Here is a 19,645-nt window from a genome sequence, read left to right as displayed (position 1 = left end):
TCAGTCGTTTGTTAAAATCGTGGGTGAAATGGCTTTTTTCGGTCATTTTATTTTGAAATTGCAGTCTGAAACGTTGTCTTAACCAATTAGAAGCTCCCATCCCTTCAGGCTATGGAACACTAGAATCTCACTCACTGTAGCTGTTTGCAGCCATAGTTATAATATGATGATCCTTCTCAAAATATTTGAATATTGTGTATTGTGTTTCTTCTGTAATATAATTCCAAAAGTGAAACTTTCATGCATTCTAGATTCATTGCGCATAAAGTGAAAATATGTAAAAGCTTTTTTTGTTTTATTTGAATGATTATGGCATACAGCTCATGAAAATCAAAAATCCATATCTCAGAGTATGACATAAGACCACTTAAAAGAAGGATTTATAATATAGAAATGTCTACCATCTGAAGGAAGATCAAGAGAAAGATGAGAGACACCAGAACCAACCACATAGATGAGCTTAAGGCCGCTATCAAAGCAAAACTGGGCTTCCATAGCACCTCAACAGTACCACAGGCTGATCACCTTCATGCCACGCCCCATTGATGAGTAATTTGTTCAAAAGTATTCCAGACCAAGTATTGAGTGCATTCGTTGACATACTTTTCAAATGGTCGACATTTCTGTATTATATATATACTTTTTTTTTAGTGGTCTCATGATGTAATATCCTAATATTTTGAGATATGGACTTTTTATTTTCATGAGCTGTGTGCAATAAAAATCAAGATTAACTGATTCACTGCCAATCACGTAGATCTACGCGAACCTATTTAAAGCCGCCACGTGCCAGTCGCGTAGATCTACGTGAACTAAAAAAAAAAAAAAAAAAATGAAAGAATATTTTTTTCCAATTTGACCCAAAGACCAAGGAGATATGATTTTTCGAAGATCTAGACTCCTATCCACTTCCTTGTTAACTTAAAACTTAAAAAATCTGTATCTCGGCTCCTGAGTACTTTTTTTTTTTCAATGAAAAATCTCTGGCACTGGCTAAAAAAATATGAAAATACCTCTGGCAGTTAATGGGTTAAAAAAAAAAAAAATAGGTTTTGAATATTTCACTGTATTCGCAATGAATCTAGAATGTATGAAAGTTTCACTTTTTGAATTATATTACAGAAGAAACTGAACTTTTATTCATATTCATCTCAATGAAGTTGCTCACCCAGCGCATGAAGCACCCGGAAGTACCCTCTTCTTCCGCATTTGAGCACCGAATGTTGGTGCTCAAACTAGGGCATTCACGAATAGTGATTTTTAGCATTTGACTTATTCGAATATTCTTTATGTATATATTTATTTATTTTTTCGAATAATCGACTTTGATGTACAGTGGTTGAATAGTGGTTTTATAGTCGAATATTCGATTATTCTGTTAATGCCCTAGCTCAAACGCGGAAGACTTGAGCACCGAGCAGGCGCCCACTAGGGCATTAACAGAATAATCGAATATTCGAATATTCGACTATCAAACCACTATTCGACCACTGTAGTCGATTATTCTATAAAAAAAAAGAAAAAAAAAGTTTTTAATTTATTTATTTTAGTGGCTTTTCTACAGCAGACACGCATCTGTGAGCTCTGGTGTGAGGTCAACTCGCATTCCTTGAGTCGAGTCATCAATGCCATTTTTAAAAAAATAATCAAATCGATTAATCGAATATTCGAATACTTATAGGTCGAATAATTCGAATGCTAAAAATCACTATTCGTGAATGCCCTAGCGCGCACTATGGTTTCAAATTAATTCAAACGGTAGAAGCATGCGCATCTCTGTTCTACTGCGGTTCTGGGGGCTTGTGTGCAGCAGAGGGCTAGTGTTTGTAGCCCTCAATAGATATCTCCAAGTTTAGTTTGCAACCCACAGTTTGTGGACCACAGTCTTTACAGAACAGGTGGATTCAAGAGCTGCATGGAGTCGGCGTACCCCCCTGCTTGTGCAGCATTGCAGCCTTGCTGCCCTCATTTTGAATGTATCACCCCTAACCGTTGCAACTCCCAACAGAGGACTTGCATCGCTCCAAAACGGACATGGCCACTTCTCCTGCCGTGCCCGCTGCCAATTTTGTGAAGACCACCTCAGTGTCTGCGATGCCCGGGACCCCCGAAGCTAGGTAACACATCAACACAGAACATCACTGAAACTATTCTAACCATGAACAGTGCAGATAGTATCGTTGCATCTTTTTTGATAATGTTTTGATTCTGAAGAGTTTCTGGTGATCGATTTGATTTGTGTAAGTTGCTTACTAAAGGACTGGTCATCTCAATGAAAATTATTAGTTATTATGAGTTAGTAATACAACATACAACAGATATTTTATCATTTTAGTCATATAGAGGGAAAATTTGTGAATTTGACACACAAAGCTCCTGAAATAACCAAATGAATGAACAAGTCGCTAGGTTCATCGTAAACGTTGCTAAATCTCGCAAAACAAACGTGGCAAATTGGAAACACTGAGCAAAAGGAATCACTGGAGCAAACGATACTATGTTGTCGCTGTTGTCGCTGTTGGGTAGAAACCTCTTATCTCCATATTTAAACTTTTTGTGTTTTAATAAACACAGTAAATAAACGCCCTACTTGATCATTCCATACAGCGTCACGCAACAGCATCGAAAGTAGCAGACCCACGCGTTTCGAGCTTGTAGACTTTTGCCACTTTTGAATTTGAATCCTGAAAAGTAACAGTTTTGGACATATGAGGTTTCCACCCCGACAGAGACGATAGTGTCTAGATGAACTAACACACTGGACCGAAGAAGCAGCAGCTCTCTGCCTGCCAGAAGAGTGGGAGGGCCTGTTTCTTCCTTGGACAACAATGAAAAAGCAGCACATTAGCAGCACTGCGTGTGCCCCGGTAGTCTTTGTCCTGCGAGAGCCACAAAACCTAAATGGATTTCCTTCAGGGCTAACTAGTGCTGCTGCACAACATGATTGAGCAGGGCTTGAAGTGAAGGTGTTTCCATCGCTGAGCTTACTGTATGTGAGAGACAGAACGTGTTGGAGGGTTTTTAATCAATTAAAAATTGAGATTTTAAGATTTCGTTGACTATTCAAAACTAGCAGATATACAAGCTCATGACGGGTGCCGCACTATGAGCTTGAGCAAGTTTGTGCAAATCTTTGAATATATATATTTTTAAAGGGAACATTTGTAACTCAAATCTTTGCCTCTTGGGGTTCTACAAATGTCTTCTAAATCCTAACATTTTTTTGTTGCTATCATCAGTGGTATATATTCAAAGATTTGCAAAATTTTTCACGATAAACAAAATGTAGCAGATCTACAAGTTCATAGCGCGGCACAGAGTGTCGCTTGTATATCTAGTGCTATTTTTGAATAGCCAAAGTATAAAATAATGGTTAAAGTGCTTGCGCAGATGCGTTCCCGGTTTTAATGGGTTAATAATAATAGTTTTACGGGTTTTTTTGCTAGCCAGTTGGCATTACTTAATGGGGCAAAACATTACCTTCATTATCTTCTAGCAAAATAAAGAACAGATAGTCGGATTTTCCATGAAACTTGGTTTCATGGAAAAGGTCACGGGTCAAGGTCACAGTGAGGGTCATGGTCAAACTCGAGAACAGATGGGTGTAGTTTTGTGAAACTTGGTGAGGCTGCCCCGAAGAGATTATTAATCCTTGCTGTCGGGCAGAAACCTCCTATCTCCATATTCTAACTTTTTGTTTTGTTGTAAATTAACGCCCTATTTGATCATACTACAGTGTCACACAGAAGCATCAACAGTAGCTAGATCTACAAGCTCGGAGCGTGGAGCAAAGCGACGCGTTTTGAGTGTGGTTGATCTGCTACTTTTGCTACTTTTGAATTTGAATACTGAATAGTAACAGTTTTGGACGTAATGAGGTTTCCACCCGACAGAGAAGATATATGAGCTCTGATGCAGCCTGACAGCGAGTCCCGGGTTTGATTCCAGAGAGAGACCTTTGCTGCTCCCCGACTCTTTCCTGTGAATACTTAACTGTACTATCTATAAAGGCAAAAAAAAAAACCAAAATATATTTTAAAAGAAAGGATCAAAGGTAGCCCTATTTTATACTTCTTTGTACGATGGTGTCACACAACGAAAATAGCCTATCTACAGGGTCACGGCGAGGCGTTGTGACGCTGTAGATGCTGTTTTCTCCATTTTAGAAAGGTTTTTCACAATTCCTCACAATGTTTCCACAATTTCCACAAAGTTTTTGCCTATAATAATGACATACCCAAAGCAGGGACGCCAGGTTGGAAAAAGCAAGTTCAACCAACAGCTCTTCATCACCGGGGGTCCCCGAGTTCACTAGCAATTATTATACAATTATGCAACATACAAGATAGAAGACTCGAGGCTTAAGTAGGAGACTTAATGAAGCGGGCGTTTTTTTTCTCCTCCTTGAGCTCACAAACGGCAGTTTTTGGAAGGTTAAATGAAGTTTTGCTCCTGGTCTGGCCAACTTTATGAACTGTGAGAGGCTAAATGAAGCTAGCTAGCGCCGTGGCCAGCCTGTCAGGAGACACGCTGCGTTCCATTAGTGGGCCTAGCAGGGTCCCACCAGCAGGTGTAATGGAGCTGGCTTCTGGATGCACACACTGCCCTCCCTCTCTCTCTCTCTCTCTCTCTCTCTCTCGATCTGTTTCTCTCTCCCTCTCCCCATCTCTCTCTGTCTCCCTCTCTCTCTCGATCTCTTTCTCTCTCCCTCTCCCCATCTCTCTCTGTCTCCCTTTCTTTCTTGATCTCTTTCTCTCTCCCTCTCAATATCTCTCTCTCTCGCTCTCTCTCTCTCTCTCCCCCTCTCAATCTCTCCCTCTGCCACAGCAGTGGTGGAAAGTAACTAAGTACATGTACTCAAGTAGTCAAATGTTCAATACTTCTTCTGTACTCCATTACATCTCCGAGACACATATTGTACCACTACAATTATCTTGTACTAGATTACATTTTGAATGCAGGACTTTTACTCTCATTGTAACACAGTATTTCTTCATTGGTGGTATTGATACTTTTACTTAAGCAAAAAAATAAATGGGGTACTTTTTCCACCACTGTGCCACAGTAATGAGTCGGAGAGAAGCACGAGAAAGAGAAAGCCGAAGTGTGTTTGAGGGGCGAGAGAGCATTGGATAAGGTGTGAGAGATGGAACGAGAGTAAAGTTAAATGAGGGTGAGATGGATAGAGCTGGAAGCAGCCGGAGAAGAGGGGGAGAGAGAGAGAGAGAGATGGGAGAGGAGAGGGGGGGGCGATCAAGGCCTGGGTGGGAATGAATCATTGAGTGCAAAGCGTCAGATTCTCCAACTAAAGGGAAGGAAATTCATTACTGTCCCCCATGTCCCCCTCCTCACTTGATGTGGAAAGGTAATTAATGTGACAGCATGTTGTCTTCCTTCTCGTGTGTGTGGAGAAAATTCTAAGTTGATTTGGCCCAAAAAAAAGGAGAAGAGGTAAAATACGACCGAGTCCGTTGTAAAAGGAAGAGCAGTGCTTCACATTTTTAATGCAGAATTATTTCTCCTCAAAAGTATATTTCATCTCTGTTGGGGTGGAAACCTCATATGTCCAAAACTGTTACTTTTCAGGATTCATTTTTTTATTTTATTTTTTACTTAAAATTTTTATCCCACGATTTTGTAACCCAGTGCCTAAGCTTAAAAATCCTGGGCGCTACTCTCCCTCTGCCAGCCTGGGGAGAGCCCCGAACTGAGCTCATGCTTCCTTCAATGCATGAGGAGTGAGCAGGCCGCTTCTTATCACCTGACAGGGGGGAGTTTCCCCGGTTGGACGTAGCGCGTGGAAGGAACACGTTATTCCAACCAGTTCCTTTCCCCTCCATCAGGCGGCCCGGCTGACCAGGGGGAGGCAGTATAGAGACCAGGACTACTGCATGTTTTTTTGTGAGGGTACCTACCCTAGGGGACACGGGGAGAACATGCAAACTCCACACAGAAAGGCTCTTCAACCCCACCGAGGGTATGGGCACTGATGACGCGGAGGAGAGAACATCTACAAGCTCAAAAACGTGTCGCTTCGCGTCGCGTTTCGAGCCGCGTTTCGAGCTTGCGGATTTGCTACTTTTGATGCATTTGTGAGACGCGGGGCATTATTTACAAAAAAACACAAAATCCATAGAATATGGAGATACAAGATGAAGATTTTTTACCCTACAGCGACGATATTTACTCTGCGTTTCAGCTTTGTGCTTTCCTCCTCTCCTGTTCTGTACTGACAACACATGTCTACAGAAGACGGCTGTAAGCCCCCCTCCCCGCTATGTCCTGCAGGGTGCTTCTTCATGGGAGCTCATATATAGTTACAGCAGTGGTTCTCAAACCTTTTCATGTCAAATCAAGGACCCCCATTTGAAAAGATTTTGCGCCAGGAACCACTTAAAAGATGTGTGTGGTTAAAATGTTTCCAAAATATCTCAAATTATTTCACGATTTTTTGCATTGCAATGTGTTGCAACTTGTAAGCTTGTAGATCTAAACACAACATTGTCTACTCACAGCTTCGGAAATATATTGTACACAAAAGGGAATATTTTGCCATTCATTTCTTCATGTTTAGAGATCGCGATTGTCGTATGTTTGTTTTCGTTTGGTCTAAAGCCTTTTCAAATCAATCCACACTTTAAAATGCATTAAAACAGTAACGTAACTTTTACCAAAAATATTGGCGCAGCAAAAAAAATAATATTTGATGACCTAATCTCAAACAAGTTTCCAGTCCCTACAAAAATGTACCCTTTGGATATTTGCCAGTTGATGGCTACTAAATTCTAACAAAGGACTGTAGGTATCAGATCTTATTACAACCCACGCACACCTCTGAAGCCCATTAGGCTTCAGAGACCACTGTAACAGTGGTCGTTCATTAACAGTAGTGAAGGAGTCTTCTTCTGGTATCTGTAATCCTATGCTAATCCGTTGATTTGGATTAGACAAATGCTAATAGTTTTTTTTCCCTCTCTCCCCACAACTGCTCAAACTGACCTTGACTAATCACAAATTCCTCATTTGTAATGCATTACCCCCCCACCCCCCCCCTCTCTGATAAATAGCAGCAAATGAAAGGAAGGCTGCGCGTTTGTTGCCTTCCAGCTCATTTTCTATTCAGTTTAGCCAAGAGGAACCAAAGACCTTGTCAAACTCCCTGACCTTAACACATTCCATGCCAGAGTTTAATCTCATAATGTACTCACCAGTGCCAGCGTTTTATTGTTGTTTTTTAGTTTTTTTCATGTCGCCACAGACCTCGCTAAATAAGTTAAAAGTGCGCGTTCATTTGGTTCTAAACACACAGCGGATCCGTGAGAAACGGCCAGCGAAATCCGTTTCCAAATCCGTGCCGCCATCTTGAAGCTACAGCCGATCAACGGTAAACAGTGATCAGCGAGGAGAAAAACAACAACCAGAGAAAATCGAGTTTTAAACAGGATCCCAGACAGGAAGCGGATACGATCGAAAAAACCGGAACCCGAATAATTCCGTTTCCGACCGGAAACCGGAAACGGAAATGGATCAAAAAAATTCGGAAAGTGCACCTGGGGCACTTAACATGGGAATCGGCGGTTCGCGTAGATCTACGCGACTGGCACGCTGCGGCTTTAAATAGGTTCGCGTAGATCTACGCGACTGGCATGCAATGTGTTAATGATGCTCTTCTGTGCACCTGGTTGAAAACAGTGGGATGCCATCAGCCCACCCCTCACATGCACTTTAATCCACACCAAGCCCAAAACCCATGCTGTTCAGCTTAACAAGCGCCGAGCAATAGGGCTAGATCATGAAACTTTACTTGATGATTCATTGTCATACACATAATTGCGATTAACGATTTTAATTGTGTTCTTGGCATTGAGCATTGGAACACAAGAATGCAAATTATTTCCGTTTTGGCTTTCAAGCCTTTGGCTTTTAAGCTATATGCTTTTGTCCACCACTGGTCGTCAGTGTTGCCATGTGCGCTTATTATAAGAGACTTTAGGCTTGTTTATTATGTTAAGTCGCTTGTAAATATTGGTAGTTGCAGGTTTAGTTTTTTTGGGCTTGTTTCTAAAGTGTAGTTGCTTATTTGGGCTTGTTTCCTAATGTTGTTTAAACCAGTGGTTTTTAAACATTGTCATGTCAAGGACCCCCTAATTATTTGTCCGTGTACCCCGATCTGAAACCCAGAATTTCAATTTTTTCAAAAACATGTAAAATGTTTACAAGCCCTCAACGCACATTGATTTATATAGCCGATGAATATAGGTTTAAAGTGCTCTTGGCCTATACGGCATAGCAGTGGCGGCCATTTTGTGGGGACACAGATAGAAAACGTATTCATTTCCCCCATAGAGATTTCTGAAAATATTTATATTAATTATTTTAAGCCTGGAACCAAGCCATCCAGGCTCCTGGTGAATCATGACCACCGTTTTCAATTTATATATATTTTTTACACAGAATCAAATGTTTTATGGTCCATGATTCACCAGGAGCCCCGATGGCTTGGTTCCAGGCTTAAAATAATTTATTTAAGTATTTTCAAAAATCTCTATGGGAAAAATGCATGGGTTTTCTATCTGTGGCACCACAAAATGGCCGCCACTGCCGCTTCTTTTGCGATTATTTTTATAGACCCGGTTGCTTATTTCTCTTGCACAATCTGGCAACACTGCAGGCCGTTGCACCAGATCTTCATTGACTCTTCTGAGCACTGCTGCTGTGCAACACCAAAAAAGAAAAAGAAAAAAAAGAATAGAAGAAAAAAATTGCTTTGCTCTCTCCAAGTAAGCTTGGCAAAAAAATAAAATAAAAGAATAGATCAATTTCTGTCTGGAAAAAAAAGCCACAGATATTATCTTTTTGTGTCACAAGGTTAGGCCCTTCCTTTCACTCGGCAACAAGCCTCTAGTGACCATTGCATCTTTAACCAATTTAATTTTGAGGTGCAAATTGCCAAAGCGAAAGCTGCGGGTTAACATTAAGTGACCCCCGTAATCCCTCCATGAATCCTGTGCTAGTTAGTAATGAGAGAGTTCCAGCCCCCCCCCCCACCCAACCCCGGCCGCCAACTGCCCGCCTGCTATTGATTGGCTGGGAAATTGACATGCGGGATGTACGCACGCTGGCCATTATAGGTTTTTTATATTACTGTTTGGACTGCAAATGAAAGGGGAGCTGCCGAGGCGAGACAGCTATTTTTTTTTTAATGAAAGAGAGGTGCCAAATAACCCGCCGACGTTACGAGGGGGAAGAGAGCGGTCGGGAAGGGTACTGTGAAAATGTTATGTGGCCTTATAGGACGAGAGGAGAGCACACATTAAAAAAAGTATCGGTGCCTTATAGGGGGAATATAGGTGTTAAGGTTGTGACAGTCAGCAGTGTCATTTGTCATACTCATAACGGTAGCATTCCACAGAATGATGATATGAAAATGACGTGAAATAATTGCGATTAAATGCCACTTGTGTTAACCACTTTCATCCCAGCATCCATATTCTGCGGGGAATATTAGCCAAAATTAGCATATCTAGCAACGCGTTGCGTTGTGAGCTTTTAGATCTGCTATTTTTGGTCTAGTCGAAAAAATTAATAAATAAATGTCCAGATACGGAGCGAACTCAGGTCCAGTGTATGACGGACAATTTCACGATAAATTAAATATCTGCGATATGACATGTGATATGATTTTTTTTTTTTTTGCGATAAACGATAACGATGATTGTTCCACCAGGTGTGACAGTCAGCAGTGTAATTTGTCATACTCAAACGGTACCATTCCAAAGAATGGCTCACACTGGCTCCTCCAAGACATCAAGAAGTCAATTAGGCATGTCTATACAGTTGTGTAGTTATGCCAATTATTAATTATTTGTGCAAGGTGAAGCACCGTGGTCTGTCAAGTGTGTTTTCTGCAGAAATGTTCCATTTCATTCCTGTCGGGGAGAAACCTTGTATCTCAACTTTCTATGTTTTTTGATAAATGAACGCCCTACATACTACAGAGTCACACACAAAAAAATGCAAAAATAGCAGATCTACAAGCTCAATGCGTTCAAAACTTGTAGATCTGCATTTAAAAAAAAATGTGAATCCTGAAAAGTCACAGTTAAGTACATATGAGGTTTCCACCCGACGGCTACGGTTTTCTTAAAGTTTACCTTTTTAATGGAGATGGACTCATACAGTCATGGCTGTATTGTAGTGACTGTCATAGCAGTTAAAAGCATCTTTAAAATGATTGATCACAATGGTGCTACTCGGGAAGCTCTCAAAAGAACCCAATATCCCTTAAGCCAAAGCCTCACAATGACAGACGTGTGTGTGTGTACGTGTGTGTGTGTGTGTGTGTGTGTGTGTGTGTGTGTGTGTGTGTGTGTGTGTCAGTTTTTGCCCGCATGCGTGGATCAGTGAACCGGATTTGAAGGAGTTCCTCGGGCAATATTAATATTGGGCAGCAATTCACAACTTTGATCACAGCCCAACTCCCTCCCCCCCAAAAAATTAAGTTGTACTATATAGCCCTCCGAAAATCTATTAGCATTCTCTGTAGCCCGTGTGCAATCTCCGTGCCACCCTCATCCCCTATCCCCCCCCCCCACCCCGCTTCTCTGTCCAAACTGTAACCCCCCCCCCCAACACACACACACACACACACACACACACACACACACACACACACACACACACACACACACCCCTTGTTATAGATTGTGACCGCCGGTAAGTGATGCATTATTCATTACCACCATGTCGTCTGTTGATGGATGGCTGTTTGAGAGCCCTGTCCGTTAAATAAATCAACAAATAAAAATGCAAATTCTCACATTTCGAGAGAGGGAGCCCAGCCAAAGTCCCTCCCCCTCCCCCCCACACCCCCTCCCTCTCTCTCTCTCTCTCTCGCTCGCTCTCTCTACAAAGCACCACTGCCTCTCAATCTCCCTCTCTTACATGCACACACACACACACACACACACACACACACACACACACACACACACACACACACACACACACACACACACACACACACACACACCACTAACCACTATTGACAGGCAGAAGGAGACCAAATGAGGAAGACAGATTTACTTAGTGAATGAGGGAGAGGAAAGCCACAGGATGATAGCCGCTGCACAGGAAAAGAGATTGAAGCTCAACTATCTCTATCCGCTCTTATGCTCAAAGCACATGCATGCATTGATTCATGTTGGCCAAGCAAACTGTGATTCTTAGCCTCGTGCTCTCCAAGATGTTCCGGGTTTTTTTCCTCTTCCCCTAGATGTGTGGCGCCTTGAGTTGGCATTTTAAAAGCAGCCAATATCACAGTGATGCGCCGAGGCCCTCGCGTGTCTGTCTTCCGGCCCGGCCGCACGCATGCATGTCAACGATCACCCCTTACCTCAGGAGAGCCGTGCACAGATGCAAATCGATGCCGCCTTTAAAATGAGTCGAGAATTACGGCGGCTACATGAGTAGAGTGTGTGCTCTTAAAGAATTCATGTTTTGTATGTTGAATGCTCCTCGTTGGGCTGTGTATACACTGAATAATTTATCAAGCCCAGCCAGTCTGAGGGATTGAATCTCTATTAGCTTAATCTCCCCCGTTTTGCTTTATTTATTTCTCGGCGCGTTTCCTCATTTCTATTCCAGTGGTAGGAAGCTCTCTCTCTCTCTCTGGCTTTCCTCTCACACCTGTAAGAAGCTGTTCTTGTTTTCTGCCCGGCCCGCCTCAGCGGTTTTGACTTGTTAACGCTGCTTGTTAGGGTCCAGGAGACAACTTCGGCAAGAAACGTTTGTTAACACTTTTTTATTCGTAGAGGGATTTGCTTTTTATATTGTCTGTGTTAACAAGTGAAAGATGAACTGCACGTATGCTGCTAAACGCCAAGCTACAAGTGTACTTCAGCCATGTGCGATGTCTACTGCCGGCCCCCAGGGCTCACGCCATCCCTGCTTAACTCTTAGGGCACGTATATCCGGCTGTCTTTGTGTGCAAATTCTGTCCTTTTACCCTGAAACAATGCAAGGTTGTTCTTTCAAAATATGGCAGTCACACACACAGCACAGTACTCTTGAGCTTAAGATCTCTGCCCAAACCCGACGGGGCCGGGTCAGTTCGGTCTTTTATTTCTCGCATATTTCTGATGATTCTGATTTCCGCAGGCTCATGTTGGTTTCGGGCTTTACATTTGTATGAGGAGGCTTTTCTACCACGAGCCTTGGGATTCAGCAATGGTTTCATACTACGTAGTGAGGCACATGTGAGTAGTCTGTGTGCCAGGGCAGCAGTCTCCGTACAGCCAGCCTACAAGGTCGGCATCCAAATAATTTTTAACAGTCATTTCTCGTCTTTTTGGAAATATTTTCCACTGCCGTGTGGTTTCCTAGGTGTCTCTTTAGCAACTACGGTTTCAGATCAAAGCCTTGTTTGTTTATACACAAAAATGAAACTTACCTGGAGTTTATTATTTACGTACGAATAGCCTACAAAGCTACTGTGCTGTTTCCCCCTCAATGTGCCACTTGTTTTGATGTTAATGTTATAGATTCTGTGGCGGCCAGCAACATTGGATATCGTTGCTGTCGGGCAGAAACCTCCTATCTCCATATTCAAACTTTTTGTGTTTTTTTCGTAAATTAACGCCCTACTTGATCATACTATAGCATCACACTAAAGCAGCAAAAGTAGTAGATCTGCTATTTTTGCCGTTTTTGAATTTGAATCCTGAGAGGTTTTGGACATGTGAGGTTTCCACCCGACAGACGATATGATAACTATGTTGGATGAATCCAACAGATTAAAGGTAAAGTCAGTATATTTCGGCTTTTGACAGAATAAATGCGCTTCAGTGCAACCTCTGTCGACACTTCAAAGCTGGGCGCGTTCCCACGTTTAGATGGAAAGCTTGTAGAACTAATTAATGCGTGCCAATCCAATCTGAGAACTGCCGACGGTCAGACAAACAGAATGGGCATGTAAAACCGCTAACTGGAAAAAGGTAGACTAGAATGCGAATAACCAATCCTACATTAGGGCATTAACGAATAGTGATTTATGGTATTCGAATTATTCGACCTAAAAGTATTCGAATAGTCGATTATTCGGTTTGATTATAAAAAATTAAAAAATTAAATTTTTTTTTTTTTTTTTTTTCAGTGGCATTGATGACTCGACTGCGAGTTGACGTCACACCAGAGCTCACAGCTGCGTGTCTGCTCTAGAAAAGCTACAAAAAAAAAAAATCTTAAAAAAAATAATCGAATAGTGGTTTGATAGTCGAATAGTCGGTTTGATATTCGAATATTCGAATATTCGACTATTCTGTGAATGCCCTATCCTACATACAGTGCAGTACAATAGCGTTGCTGTTGGGCAGAAACCTTGTATCACCATATTTCTACGTTTTATTATTTTTTCGCCATAAATTAATGCCCTACTTCGTCATACAGGGAGTGTCGCACAAAAGTAGTGAAAATAGCACATCTACAAACTCACATAGATCGTCTGTTTTCACTTAAAAGCATAATAATAATGATAATAATAATAAATGGAACGATTTTGGACATACAAGGTTTCCACCCGACGGCAACAACATAATATTTAATGAGGAGAAAGTATGCTGCTGCTGAAAGCTTAACCCATTAAGACCTGAAGCCGATTCTACAAATGTCTTCTAAATCCCAACAGTATTCTGAAAAACCTATGTTTCTATATCAGTGGTTCTCAAACTTTTTCATGTCAAGGACCCCCAAAATGATATGTTTTTGGCCGCCGACCCCCATCTCAAAATATTGTGTTCCAGGGACCCCCCAGAAGCTAAGATTTTAGTTAAAAATGTTTGCATTAAAACAATATATATTCAAAGATTTGCACACATTTTCACGATTTTTCAAAAATAGCAGATCTACAAGCTCACAGCGTGGCACTCGGTGCCGCGCTGTGAGCTTGTACATCTGCTATTTTTGAATAGCCAAAGTGTAAAATAATGCTTTTTTTTTTAGCTCAAAAAAAAAAATGACAGATGCGTTCCCGGTCTTAACTCATTCACTGCCAGAACTTTTTTTTTTTGCGTTTGCCCACTGCCAGAGATTTTTAATTTAAAAAAAAAAAGTACTCAGGAGCCGAGATACAAAATGTTTAAGTTTTAAGTTAACAAGGAAGTCGATGGGAGTCTAGATCTTCAACAAATCATATCTCCTTGGTCTTTGGGTTAAAAAATAAATAAAATAATATTTGAAAAAAATTAAAGTCGTTTTAGTCGTTCTTGGCAGAGGGGGCTTAAAGGACAAAAGTCGTTTTAGTCGTTCTAGGCAGGGAATGAGTTAATGGGTTAACTAAACGTCAGCATCATCCACCTTCCATACAGCATAACTAAACTTCAGCGCCATGGACAGCACTCACCTATCCACTTAGCATAACTAACTTTCAGCACCATGGATAGCAACTGCCCCTCAAAACGTCTCAATACCTCAGACCTAGCCGCAAGCAATTCAGATGCTATAATGCTATCTGGCATCTAGAGTTGCAATACCAACTCTTGACAAGCCCATTCATCCAAACAGACAATCTGATTGTATTAATTTTGTGTCGAGTTTGGAAGCACTCGTTTTCATTAACACAATGTCCTGCTGCCTCCTGCATTATGTGCAATTTTGAAACAGGTGGTACGCAGGACCATTGAGTGATTTCCAACGAGCGCTTCCAAACTACAACACTTAGAGAAATGATCACATGCACGGAATTTATTGACAGAAAGTAGCTCATAACGTGTCTAGGGTGCACTTTTATGAAACAAAATCTTGACAGGTACAAAGAGGATAATCCAACCCTTCCGTACAGCTGATTTTCACTGTCGTCGATTCTCGCTCTCTTTGTCCCTTCCATAGCCTTATTTCATTGAGTTGAAAAAAGCGACCATAGTGCTCATATATCTATATATGGGCTTTTAGATCGGCTATTTTATTTTCAAATGGGAGATGTAAATAGGCTTAAAGTGGTTAAACATTTTCTTGATGCTGTATTAACTCATTCACTGCCTGAAGTATTTATGGCCGTGTTTGCCCACTGCCAGAGATTTTTCATTGAAATAAAAAAAGTACTCAGGAGCAGAGATACAGAATTTTTAAGTTTTAACTTAACTCTTTGACTGCCCCGGACGGGAATTCCCGTCCGATGGCTCTATGGCTATCATGGCCAATGACGGAATGACGAAAATATGGAAAAAAAATAAATACGTTTTTTACGTTCTTGGCAGTATTGGTAATTGGGAATAATTAAGTTTTTGGCAGGGAATGAGTTAACTCATTTTGCTGGGGACCCCCTGGAATCCCCTCAAGGACCCTGTCCCTGTACCCCAATTTGAGAACCACTGCTCCAACAGCACTCCCGTTGGCACGGTCCACACAGTGCAAAATGTATCTGTCTGGGCAAACCTTTTGAAACGGCGTCTGAGCATTTGAATTGACCATCACATCACGTCTGTCTCATTAGGTTGGACTCTTCGTTGATTGAGTTGTTGGAGGTCTTCAGTCCCATCTCTCTGCCCGTGCGACGAAAGCCCGCCGCCCAAAGGCCCGTTATACCACGCAGTGCCTGTAGAGCGCCGCCCAGTGGCCTCCGGCAGAGCCGCAGGGCCCTGCTCTCCCCCGTCAGACGCTACCCTCAAAGCCCCCAGCAGGACTTGGAGGAGAGTCACATGCTGGACGAGATCTTCTTCATTTGCTGAGGAAGTTGACTGTACACTGCTAAATCCTCTGTGTCAATTTAAAGGCATAATATGTAACTTTGTCCTGTGTTTACATAACAAAACAATATATCGTTGCCGTCGGGCAGAAACCTCTTATCTCCATATTCTAACTTTTTGTGTTTTTTCGTAAATTAACGCCCTACCTGATCACACCTGTTCTAGTCCTAGTCGATGTTTTTGAAATTTGCGTGTTCACTGTTTGTTTTGGTAGGCAGGGACATTTTTGGACTTCCAAAACAAACAGTAAAAACACCAAAATACTGTGAGAGGGCAGTGTGTTTCTGCAGGTAAACACCACCACACAGCCAGTGGCTGATAACTGCTGGTATAGAGGGAAAATGATGGGTAACATTTTCTTATTTATTGTTTTGGGTTAGGGTTAGGGTTACATGGCACCTCTTGGGTCCGTTTACCTTCTTTGAGTTAAATTGATACTCAGGAATTTGCAGTGTACTGTAGGTAAGGAAAGACCCCAAGGACCAAGACCCCCACCTACTTTTGCAGCTGAAATAACCCTTATCACGTTCGACTGAATTAATTGAGATTCTACTCTCTCGCTTTTAAAAGCAATCTTTTAATTGAAACAGACTGTGGTATTGATTGTACACATTTCTAATGGAATACTTTATATTACAAATAAACATTTTTTAATGAATGGATCCTGTCTGCTTGTGAACAAAAGGAACTTTGCTGGACAAGCGTCAAACATCATTAACCATTTAAACCATATATACTTAGTTGATCCCCAAGGGTCCTTGGCGCCCTCCTTTTCTTTCCCTCTACACCAAATCTCATCATAAATAGGTGATCTACAAGCTTAGAGCTTTTATATCAACTTTTTTTTCACTAAATGTTGGCCAATTATGACATGCACAGAACAGGGAGGCGAGGGTCCAAGGGGTTAAGAAACACTCACTAAGAGCAGCGTCTGGTATTCTCAGTTTCAAGGGACCCCACTTATGCATTAGGCCAAGGGTTCTCAAACTTCAAGTCAAGGACCCCCCCAAACTGCCACGTATTTGGCCGCAGACCCCCATCTGAAAAGGTTTTGTGCCAGGGACCCTCAGAAAAGATTTATGTAAAATCCAAATTATAGATATTTTTCAAAAATAGCAGATGTACAAGCTTGCAGCGCCCCCCCCCCCCCCCCCCCCCGTAAATTAACGCCCTACTTGATCAGCCTCACACAAAAGCATCAAAAGTAGCAGATCCACAAGCTTTGGACATATGAGGTTTCCACCCGACAGAGACGATATAATAAACAGAATGATATACTGTATGATGAAAAATCATATTATCACTTGTTATTCATGTTTTCTCTGCCTCTGTTCGGTTTATTTCTGTAACCGCCTCCGCTTTATGACACATGAGTGACATGCACACAAATCTGCTCTACTCGCAAAGTACTGAAGTTGCGAACACACAGAATATGAATAACACATTAGCTACATATGCCTTATATGAATCCACCATTTTAAAGAGAATAGTAATATCAATCACGGTTAGAATTGCTATATATATATATGCTTATTTTTTTTAATAGATCACTATTTATATGAATCACATTATTTTCCTTTTGTGGAGGCTTGATGCTGTGCTGTGTACTTTCTTGTTTTATATGCTTGTCCTATATAAGTAGCAATGAATTATTTACTGTGATAGGACAACGCAACTTTACTGGTTTCTTTAATGAGCTTCATTTAGATGTAAATGGTAAATGGTGCATTTATAGAGCACTTTTTTCCAAAACGATTTTACAGCGTGCATTACATTCACGCATTCACACACCATGCAAGGCACCCTACAGTTAGGGGTTAAGTGTCTTGCTCAAGGACACTTCTGCACTAACCCATGGGAAGCTGGGGATCGAACCGGGAACCTTCCGATTCCCAAGTGGCCGCTCTAAAGGTCCTTACACACCGGGGCGAATTCTTCATGCGAATAAATACGTTTTTTTTTAAAACCTTATAAAGTCAATGCAAGCGTCCACATCAGTTCGCCGGTGTGTAAGGACCTTAACTCTTAATGCACAGATGGGGGCCGCAGACCCCCATCTGAAAAGGGTTCGTGCTAGGGACCCCCAGAAGAGAAGATGTTATGAAAATTCAAAATTATTGAAAGTTTTCCAAACATTTTCGATATTTTTCCCCAAAAAACTAAAATAGATGTGCAAGCTTGCAGTGTGGCACGAAGTGTCACGTTGTGAGCTTGTAGATCTGCTGTTTTTAAATAGCCAAATGGAAAAAGTGGTTTAAATAATTGTGATGTTATTTTAACTCATTTTGCTGGGGACCACCTGGAACAACCCCCAAGGACCCCGGGGAGTCCCTGGACCACACTTTGAGAACCACTAATGTATGGTACATGGATTCAAATCAAATCGAGTCAGTTTGCTGACATGAGTCAAATGTTTGGGGAGTCTTGTATTAACCACTTAAACCTGAGTTTAAACCTGTACTTTATATGCTTGGCTAACTAGCAGTCTATTCCCACATTGTTGGTCTTCTGCCTTATGTGTCTTTTTACAACATGTGTCAATTATCTTATTGTTCTTTTTATACAGGCCAATCTTGGCCCTTACACTGTTGGCACTCTATTGTAAAGTACAGTTTTTTCATTCTCCTTAAATCAGCAATTCCATGCTGCTAATAGGGACTTGTTTCCTGGTGAATCTTCCACGTGCAGAAGGTTGTACCGCCCATTAGTGTTGGCCTTTGGACATTGGCTAATTGAATGGCTTGACCCTGCCTTTCACCTTTTTATGAAAATCACTTTGTCGCCTCTATCTGTTTATGACCTGACGAAAATGTGATTGACATTGAAACGTTGTCATTCCTGCCATGCACCTTGCTCTATTAAGGAAAAGGCCCCAATTGTACGAGTAGCTCCAGTGCCTTCTTCTTACCTGACTTACATACTTGGTCGCACGACGGTGTCGTGAGGCGGAAATAGACGATCTGCAAGCTCACGACAACACGTCGTTGTGAGCTTTGTAGATCTCCTACTTGCGAACAGTGGTGGAAAGTAACTAAGTACATGTACTCAAGTACTGTACTTAAGTACACATTTGAGGAATCTTTACTTTACTGGTGTATTTTCAATTTTCAGTACTTTTACTTCTACTCCACTACAGTACATCTCGGAGGCAAATATTTGACTTTTTACTCCATAACAGACTTTAGTTACTTTGTATTATCATTCCAAAACATATATTAACATCCCTATATACTTTGGCTATTTGAAAATAGTCGATCTACAAGCTCACAACACGTCTCAAAGCGACGCGTTGTGAGCTTGTAGATTGACTATTTCCTAAAGATTTATAAACATTTCAAACACTTGTGAAATGAGTCATTCTGCATGAGCACTTTTACTTTCGGTAATTAGTAGTACATTTTGATGCCAATACCTGTACTCAAGTACATTCTGCATGCAGGACTTTTTCTTGTGACAGAGTATTTCTACATTGTGGTATTGATACCTTTACTTACGTAAAGAAAATGATAGTACTTCGTCCACCACTGCTTGCGAACACCCAGAAAGCGGGGCTAATAGGGAAAATGACGACACATCATCACACGGTTTGTTTTTTATTCTAGACTGTGCTTTATTATTGGGCTAAGCTGAGACGCATCATTCATTTAAAATTACAAAAAAGAGTCCAGGGGGACCAAGTAGAATGGTGCAGTCCAGAGAGATGAGGGCGGGGCCTAAAGCGCACTGCCCACTCAGAAGCTCAGCTCGTCAGGAACCTGGCAAAGAAAAGCTCAATGCAACATTCAATTCCCCATCACCCTTCACATCGTGTGCTGACATTGGGGATACATCTCCAGAATACTTTTGAAACTAGTTTTTTTTTTTTTTTTTTTTTTTTACTTGTTGGAACAAAACCACTTCTAACA

General features: G+C 41.4%; 1 protein-coding gene across 2 annotated transcripts in view; it reads left to right on the top strand.

Moving 5' to 3' along the window:
• Positions 1-16,793, top strand: part of kiaa1328 (KIAA1328 ortholog) — a 39,285-nt gene extending 22,492 nt beyond the window's left edge. For both annotated transcript variants that reach the window (XM_080423232.1, XM_080423233.1), the window contains 2 exons: positions 2,009-2,117; positions 15,488-16,793. In XM_080423232.1, the coding sequence (XP_080279358.1) occupies positions 2,009-2,117; positions 15,488-15,722 (344 nt within the window). In that variant the 3' untranslated portion in view covers positions 15,723-16,793. The remainder of the gene's footprint in view (positions 1-2,008; positions 2,118-15,487) is intronic.
• The last annotated feature ends 2,852 nt before the right edge of the window (positions 16,794-19,645 follow it).

Source organism: Gymnoscopelus braueri, assembly GCF_963280865.1.
Source record: "Gymnoscopelus braueri genome assembly, chromosome: 3".
Classification (NCBI taxonomy): domain Eukaryota; kingdom Metazoa; phylum Chordata; class Actinopteri; order Myctophiformes; family Myctophidae; genus Gymnoscopelus; species Gymnoscopelus braueri.
Note: the sequence above shows the minus strand (reverse complement) of the source record. Positions and strands in the feature narration are given on the sequence as shown.